Genomic DNA, 9,237 nt, shown 5'->3' on the forward strand with positions numbered 1-9,237 from the left:
TTTTTTTTTTTGAGATAGAGTCTCATTCTGTCACCCAGGCTGGAGTGCAGTGGCGCGATCTAGGCTCACTGCAACCTCTGCCTCCTGGGTTCAAGTGATGTCTCCTGCCTCAGTCTCCCAAGTAGCTGGGATTATAGGTGGGCCACCGTGCCTGGCTAATTTTTGTATTTTTAGTAGAACAGGGTTTTACCATGTTGGCCAGGCTGGTCTCGAACTCCTGACCTCAGATGATCCACCCACCTCGACATCCCAAATGCTGGGATTATGGGCATGAGCCACTACGCCCGGCCTCAATTTTCTTTAAAATTAATAAATCCACCCTAGAGCATCCACTTCCTAACTGTAAAGTCGAGTCCTATTGCTATGCAATTCCTCTTCCTTCCCTGATCAAGCAGAACACATTTCCCTTGTTTACTTAATTTTATTAAAAACAACTTTAATATGAAAAGTTACAAATAAGATTCTTCATAAAGAGCAGCAACAGCCAAAGATCATCCTCATTCCCTTTGTCCCTGAAAACAGGCCCTTTTACCAGACCGATTTTGTCTCACCCTATCCTGAGGCAGGGATTCATCTTTGCAGGGCAAATAAGATCTGATCTCAGGGGCTGGGGGAGGAAGAGGGTGACCTTGCAGCACGGAGATAACTTTGGCCTTGAACAACAACTGAGGCTCCCAAGGAATGCCAAAAGTAGGGCTGAAAAGGGCAGATTGAAAGGACTGTCACACAGTGGAGTTCCTTTCCTCTCTACTGTAACAATATTCCTAGCCCTACCTAGGAAGACATTGGCTAAAATGCTGACCCCTAGCATGTCCTGCCCACTTTAAACTCTCACTTCTTCCAAGGAGAAGTGTTTGTGGTCCAATGCCTCAGCTAAAGTGCTTCAATAATGCATCACAGCTGTAGCGGGAGGGAATCCCTCCCCTTCTTCTTGCTTTCCCCAGAGGAAAGGGAGGCTGCCCACATCCTTAAAGTCTCCTGGCTGCTGAACGAACTCAGACGGCTGGGAGGGGTCAGCCCAGATATCCACAATCTTGCGCAGGGTGGAGTAGCGTTCCTCCAGCTCTGGCCCCTCAGTCTGCATGAGCAGGTTTGCTAACTCCCTGCTTAGGTCCTGAATCATGTCGTTCCGTCCCTGCTTCTCAGGCTGGCCTGTGTTTGGGACCACGCTATGATCCTGGAGCTCCCCATTGGGCCCAAGGAGGTGCTGGTACTTCTTCTGCCACCGGCGGCACACCATGGCTTCACCAACCGGCTGCTGGCTGGTGTGCAGCAGAGCCAAAATGTGTCGGCATGGCAGGTGGTACCATTGTTGAAAGGAACAGCTGCAGCTACAGCCATCTTTGCTAACCTGGTGAGAGTCCTCTAGCAGCTGAACGTCCACTGAAGAGCCAGCCATGTCCACCAGCTGGGTGGAGTTCTGTACCACCTCCCACTCATTGTGGCACAGCTTGTAGGCTAGTTCAGAGCCACTCTGGTGCAAGGTGTCCAGCATGCCAACCTGCGAGGGTGGCACCTGTGACCGCTGCTGCACCTGTACCTGCTGTGAGTCTGGCTTGGTCTCTTCTACAGGGAGGCTGGTAAGGCTTTCTCCACAGATTCCAAAAGCCTTCTTAGACTTCAGTGGCACGCTTGCTGGCCGAGCTCTCTTTAACTTGGGAGGAGCTGTGGGCAGGTTCTTCAAGCCTTTGGTATTAAAGAAGTCTATGTAATCCACAAAGCAGAGGATGCAGTCCAGCAGGGACTGCTGTTCCCGAAAGAGGCTTGACACCTTGCTGGTGACAATGTCTAGGCTGTCCATGTAGGTGTTACACGCAAGCAGGCCCTTCCTAACATGCATGTACCACAGCAGTTCACAGGTGAACCAGTGGGCCTGCAGGAAGTTGAAGAGATCCTCATCCAGTAGGGCCTGGGACATCTGGCAGAGATTTTTCAGGCTGGCTTCGGAAGTGACAAACACAGCCTCCCGCAGGGCTTCCTTCATGAGCCTTTTAAAGGATGGATTTGCTGAACTACGATGCAGCTTCTTCTCCAAGAGTCGGGTTGTGTGGTAGATGGAAAGGAGGATGCGGGCAGCAGGAAAGATCTCCTGCAGGATAGCCCGGTGATGGAATGAAGGGTCCACAAAGACCACCTTGACCTTGGGCCAATCGGAGTTGAACTCTGTGAAGATGCTCAGCATCTTGGCCACAGAGGTGGCTGTCTCCGCCTTGAGCACAGCAAAGTGCACCACTCGACTTTCTCGTTCCTTGTTCTCCACCAAGAAAGCATAGAGGATGTGGCCCTGGGTGTTCTCCACCCGGTGTAGCAAGAGATTCTCTGGAAAGCGGATGAACAGGTCACTCATCTTACTGCTCTGGAAGCTGAGTCGGTCCAGGTGTTGGCTGTCACCCACACTAAAGGAAGCCATGGAACCCTCATCTACCTTAAGAAAGTTCTTCATCACTTTTGCTATCTTGGCCAGGTCAGAAGGAGTGATGCCTTCCTGCTCTGGCTTTGAGGACACTTGTACTTTATCTAGGCAAAACGATGGCTCAACCAGGGACTTATCGGCAGTGTCAAGGTCTTTTTTGCTTGTGGGCTGCACAGGCTGGAATCTCTGCAGGCACATTGTCTTTTGAGATTTGCCAGTGGTGTCTCCTCCAAGACTAGCCACTTTAGAGTCACTATGTATGTGCTGTGTGTTCAGTTCACTGATAAATAGTCTATCTAGTCTCTCGTTGTACCTTAGGAGCAAGTACGCTGGGCACATGTCTGCCTCCTGGGTTCTCCTCCTGTTTGACTGGGTCCGAATGCAGACAAATTTCACCTGCACATACCTAGGGAAGGTAGAGGTGACAATGAGAAAGGTGCTGACCATCCCCCACCCCTTATAAAGATAAGACCCTGAAGGGGTCTGGGTACAGTGGCTCATGCCTATAACCCCAGCACTTTGGGAGGCCGAGGCGGGAGGATCACTTGAGCCCAGGAGTTTGAGACCAGCCTGGGCAACATGGTAAGACCCTGGCTCTAAAAAAATGTAAAAATCAGCCAGGTGCGGTGGTGTGTTCCTGTGGTCCCAGCTATTCAGGAGGCTGAGAAGGGAGGACTGCTTGAGCCTGGGAGGTCAAGCCTGCAGTAAGCCATGTTCATGCCACTGCACTCCAGCCTGGGCAACAGAGTGAGACCCGTATCAAAAAAACAAACAAATGGCTGGGCACGGTGGCTCATGCCTGTAATCCCAGCACTTTGGGAGGCCGAGATGGGCAGAGGTCAGGAGTTCAAGACCAGCCTGACCACCAACATGGAGAAATCCTGACTCTACTAAAAGTACAGAATTAGCCGGGCATGGTGGTGCATGCCTGTAGTCCCAGCTACTCAGGAGGCTGAGGCAGGGGAATCGCTTGAACCTGGAAGGCAGAGGTTGCGGTGAGTTGAGATCGCGCCATTGTACTCCAGCCTGGGCAACAAGAGCAAAATTCTGTCTTAAAACAAAAAAACAAACAAATAGAAAAAACCCCATAGGGCCAAGTGTAGTGGTTCCAACTGTGGTCCCAACTACTTGGGAGGCTGAGGCTGGAGGATTGCTTGAGTTCAGGAGTTTGAGGCTGCAGTTAACTCTGATTTGTGCCACTGCACTCCAGCCTAAGCAACAGACCAAGAGTCTGTTTTTTTTGTTTGTTTGTTTTTTTGTTTTTTAAAGTAAAGGATTTATATATTAATAGAATTAAGGCTGGGCATGGTGGCTCACGCCTGTAATCCCCACACTTTGGGAGGCTAAGGTGGGCAGGTCACAAGGTCAGGAGTTTGAGACCAGCCTGGCCAACATAGTGAAACCCCATTTCTGCTAAAAATACAAAAAATTAGCCAGGCGTGGTGGCAGCCACCTGTAATCCCAGCTACTCAGGAGGCTGAGGCAAGAGAATCCCTTGAACCTGGGAGGCAGAGATTGCAGGGAGCCGAGATCATGCCACTGTACTCCAGCCGGGGCGACAGCCCAAGACTCTATCTCAAAAACAAACAAACGAACAAACAAATAGAATTAAGGAAAGAAGGAAGGCTGGGCGCTGTATCTTACGCCTGTAATCCCAGCACTTTGGGAGGCCAAGGTGGGAGGACTGCTTGAGAACAGCCTGGGCAACACAGCAAGAGACTGTCTCTAATTAAAAAAAAATGTTGACCAGGCGTGGTGGCTCATGCCTATAATCCCAGCACTTTGGGAGGCCAAGGCAGGTAGATCACGAGGTCAGGAGATCGAGACCATTCTGGCTGACATAGTGAAACCCCATCTCTACTAAAAATACAAAAAATTAGCCAGGTGTGGTGGTGGGCGCCTGTACTCCCAGCTACTTGGGAGGCTGAAGCAGAAGAATGGCGTGAACACGGGAGGCGGAGCTTGCAGTGAGCCAAGATTGCACCACAGCATTCCAGCCTGGGCAACAGAGCGAGACTCCGTCTCAAAAAACATTTTTTAAAATTAAAATCCCCCCAAATCAGGGCACGTGTTCTCAGGATCTCCTGAGGGTTGCATCATGGGGAAAAAAACAATAACAACAACAACAACAACAACAACAAAATCCCCATGAACCAAGAAGAGATTTACATTAACTCTCCAGTCCCAAATTACTCAGCTGTTTCTTTAAGAGTCTCTCCAACTCCAGCTCCCTTCATATTCCTCTACTGCACATTCTCAAGAGAGAATGGAACCCCAACTCCATTCTCTCTTGGTTGCCATTTGTAGCTGCCAACAATTCACCCTGAGGCAGGACAAGAGGGCAAATAGACAAGCAGCAGCAGCAGAATGCTCAGTTGGTTACTCCCATTTAAAATGTCCCCATCATTTGTGTATTTTGGGAACTACTGCTGTCTCTTCCTTATCCAGATAGCAAAGATAAAACGAAGCTCCAAGGACATTGGACTAATCAGTGGTTCTTAATTGAACTTTTCAGGGCCTTTTTGGGCTAGAGAATGTTTGGTCCTCCTTTTGAAGAGACAAGGTCACTGCTCATCTTTCTTTTTGAGACAAAGTCTCACTCTGTCACCCAGGCTGGAGTGCAGTGGTGTAATCTCAGCTCGCTGCAACCTCCACCTCCAGGGTTCAAGGGATTCTCCTGCCTCAGTCTCTTGAGTAGCTGGGATGACAGGCATGCAGCACTGCACCTGGCTAATTTTTGTATTTTCAGTAGAGTCAGGGTTTCACCATGTTGGCCAGGCTGGTCTCGAACCCCTGATCTCAAGTGATCCACCCACCTCAGCCTCCCAAAGTGCTGAGATTACAGGCATGAGCCACTGCGCTCAGCCTTTGTTTCTTTTTTGAGACAAGGTCTCACTGTTGCCCAGGCTGGTGTCGAACTTCTGGGCTTGAGCAATCCTCCCACCTTAGCCTCCCAAGTAGCTGGGATTACAGGCATGAGCCACTGCACCTGGCTTCTGCTTATGCTTCATTTAAGGAAAAATGTCCACATCCTAAGAAAATTTGATAATCACTGGGCTAGATGATATTTAGGGTCTTTTCTAGCTTTGTCATTCTAGGCTTAAAGTGATGACTCAAAAGACAGGGGCAGTTAAATTGAGCATCTGTTCTTTTCCTATCTCTATTCAACCAGTTTCAAGGCCCAAATCATGTGCCACCATCTTAGAAAGCCTTTGTGGATGCCCCCAAGCCACAGTAATTGCTCCTGCCTCTGAATTCATAGCATTTATCTATAAGGCTTAGCAGATTCTCTGGGTGGCTAATGGCTAAAGAGGGGGGACACTGGAGGCTGACTGGATTTGAATGCTGGCTCTACTACTCATAAGCCGTTCAACCTTAGGCAAGTCAATCACCTCTCTGTATACAGTTTCCTCCTCATGAAATGAGATAATCTCATTACGGTTGTTATTAAGATTAAATGAGCCATAGGCAAAATATTTAGTTCAAAGCCTGATTAGGCCTTTTGTTTATGCTAAATACAAGTTAGCTGTTATTATTACAGCTTTTATGCCTTGTAACATTTTCTGAGATGTTTATCCAGTGCTTTTCCAATTGGATGGGGATGTCCTCAAGTGTCAGGACTATTATTCCTCAGGGTAGTCCAAGCCTCTAACACAATGCTGTGCCTTCAGCAGATGCTTTTTTTTTTTTTTTTTTTTTGAGATGGAATTTCACTCTTGTTGCCCAGGCTGGAGAGCAATGGCTCGATCTCGACTCACTGCAACCTCCAAACTCCGCCTCCTGGGTTCAAGCGATTCTCCTGCCTCAGCCTCCCGAGTAGCTGGGATTACAGGTATGCGCTACCATGCCCGGCTAATTTTGTATTTTTAGTAGAGATGGGGTTTCACCATGTTGGCCAGGCTGGTCTTGAACTCCCGACCTCAGATGATCCACCCACCTCAGCCTCCCAAAGTGCTGGGATTACAGGTGTGAGCCACTCCGCCTGGCCCAGCAGATGCTTATGGCTGATGTACTGCATGAACGGATCACGGACCACCAATGGGTGGGATGGGTCACACTCCTGCCTCCTCAGGGAGTGCCCCAGTCCAAAGACCAGGGAAGGGGAAAAAAATCTCACCCCCTGGCCTGACGTGGCATAGCCTAGAAGCCCCACCTGTACTTTTCCAAATACTCTAATCCAGCTGGTCCAGTTTGCTCACCCTGTGGGGCAAGCTTGGGAAAACAGGATGTGTGAGTCTCACAATAACAGGGTGGAGGGGCTTGGGGCTGAGAGTGTCTGTACCTATTGCCTACACAGTGCCGGGGGTGGTGCCACCTCTAGCTCTGGGCCAGGATGGGTTGGAGCAGTCCAGTAGTACAGTGAGGCCAGTGAGGGGTGACCACTGTGTGGTCTCCACTTGTCTCTCCAGCCTTGTTTTCATCACCTTGTTTTTTGTGTCCTAGAAAGACAAAATGCCTACAACTTTGTGTGTTCACCATGCTCTGTCTCACCTTTGTGCATGTTTGTGCCTTTGTCCAGAATGGCCTTCCTACCTTCTGTCCTCACAAAGCTTGCTTATCCTTAAGGACTATGTGCACCCATCATCTTTTCTAGGAAGCCTTCCTCAAGCCCTTAGTTGGGTACCACTCTTCTGCTGACTCGACATCTTAGCCTAACTCTAGCTCGTCAAGTTATATTGACTTTATGTGTACTTAGTGAACATTTGTTGAACTATTCCAAAGGAAGGTACTAGTGAGTGCCCACCACAAAGCTCCTTGTACCATTCCTGGCTCCATTTATGTCTGCCCCTTCCAGGGTGGGAACCTGGATATTCTTTTTGATTCTTCTTTCTCACCTACATCCAGTAAGTTAACAAGTCTTTATGAGTTCCCCCCAGCACTGCTACATGTATTGAGGATTTATTATATAGCCAACTACATTAAGCCCCCAATGTGCATTATTTTATAGTAGGAAAAGGATTCTGTTATCATCTACATTTTACAGATGGGAAAACAAGCTTAAAGAGGTTCTCAAGGATGAGAATCTGGGATTTAATCCTCCAGCTAAGACCTGGGGACATGGGATTTATACTGCTTGCTTGTCTGCAGTCTGACTAGTTAACCATTATGCTGCCTGTCTTCCTTCAAAATATTTATCCTTTCTCTGAATTCCCACTTTTACCCCCTCATCTTGACTCCCAACACATTGGATAGGTTCAAAACTTCCTTAAGGATCTCTAAACATACTGTGTTTTTTTATTTGTTTTAGTTTTGAGACAGAGATTCGTTTTGTTGCCCAGGCTGTAGTGGTGCGATCTTGACTCACTGCAACCTCCACCTCCTGAGTTCAAGCGATTCTTCTACCTCAGCCTCCCAAGTAGCTGGGATTATAGGTGCCTGCCACCATGCCTGGCTATTTTTTTTTTTTTTTTTTAGTAGAGATGGGGTTTCACTCCTGTGTAATCTCTCCCTTGACTAGACTTTGAGAGTAGAGACTCTGTAGCCTTTTGAACAACTTGTACAGTGTTTGGTACACAGAATTCAGTAAATGTTTGAAATTAAACAAATGACTTGTCCAAAGTTATATTCAGTAAGAGTAATAGTGCTAGGACTAGGAATCATGTCTTCTAAGAGAATTCTATCCCAGTGATCTTCCTATTATACAACTTACGTTATAGGAAGTACTTTTTATGCCTCAGTCATTCACTTGACATTCATAGAGCACCTATTATGTGCCAGACACTGGAAACACCAATGGCTCCTTTACCTCTGTAGTTACAGCAGAAAACCACAAACATCTACAGAGTAAATTGGAAGGAAGCAAGACTGGCTGACCCCCTCCAGATCCTGGCTAAGTGCTGTTAGATATAAGCACTAAAGGATATTCAGGAAAGTATAAAACCTTGTCCCCATCTTGAAGGGAGTTTATGCCTTTACCAGGGAGACAATAAGTACAGATGAATATAACTATAGTGCTCAATGAATTCTTGCAAAAGATTTCGGCACTTCAATACATGTTATATCTCAATAGATTAAGGGAAACAGAAAAAAATAACTTCAACCTAGCACTCATTAAGTTTGGAATTCATGATGCAAACAATAACAGCTTGCATAATGACTTCCAATAGCTGGGCGCCGTGGCTCACACCTGTAATCCCAGCATTTTGGGAGGCCAAGGTAGGTGGACCACTTGAGGCCAAGAGTTCGTGACCAGCCTGGCCAACATGGAGAAACTCCATCTCTACTAAAAAGACAAAAAATTAGCTGGGCATGCTGATGCACACCTGTAATCCCAGCTACTCAGGTGGCTGAGACAGGAGAATCACTTGAACCCGGGAGGCAGAGGTTGCAGTGAGTCAAGATAGTGCCACTGCACTCCAGCTTGGGTGACAGAGTGAGACTGTCTCAAAAAAGTAAAAAAAATAAATAAATTCCACTTAGCTATGTGACCTTGGTTAAGTCACTTCACTTCCTCTAAGCCTCCAATTTCTTATCCCTCTATATATGGAAATAACAATATGAATAATCAGTACCACTTAAAGTAAATTAATTTAAAAGGCTATAACAGGAATTGTCGGTTGCCAACTCAACATCCTTTGTCCCTTCTTTTCTATTTTCTTCAGTTGTCATTCCTCCCTCATATAGCTACTTGCTTCAGAGCTAGTCTAAGCCAATTAAGGTAATTGTATTAGGAATGGGCATGGATATTGGCCCAATTCGGGACAAAGAAACATGATAGGAAATCGGCAGGAAACCAAGGCAGGCTTTTTTTTTTTTGAGATGGAGTCTCCCTCTGTCACCCAGGCTGGAGTGCACTGGCACGGTCTTGGCTCACTGCAACCTCC

General features: G+C 47.4%; 2 protein-coding genes across 2 annotated transcripts in view; one reads left to right on the forward strand and one right to left on the reverse strand.

The window, feature by feature from the left end:
• Positions 1–9,237, forward strand: part of NEURL2 (neuralized E3 ubiquitin protein ligase 2) — a 34,409-nt gene that overhangs the window by 16,448 nt on the left and 8,724 nt on the right. The window lies entirely within an intron of this gene.
• ZSWIM3 (zinc finger, SWIM-type containing 3) overlaps positions 402–9,237 on the reverse strand; it is a 21,436-nt gene continuing 12,600 nt past the window's right edge. Inside the window, exon 2 of the mRNA XM_011983778.1 lies at positions 402–2,819. Coding sequence (XP_011839168.1) covers positions 884–2,819 — 1,936 coding nt within the window. The 3' untranslated portion in view covers positions 402–883. The remainder of the gene's footprint in view (positions 2,820–9,237) is intronic.

The sequence above is a fragment of the Mandrillus leucophaeus genome, unplaced genomic scaffold, assembly GCF_000951045.1.
Source record: "Mandrillus leucophaeus isolate KB7577 unplaced genomic scaffold, Mleu.le_1.0 Scaffold255, whole genome shotgun sequence".
NCBI classification, from domain to species: domain Eukaryota; kingdom Metazoa; phylum Chordata; class Mammalia; order Primates; family Cercopithecidae; genus Mandrillus; species Mandrillus leucophaeus.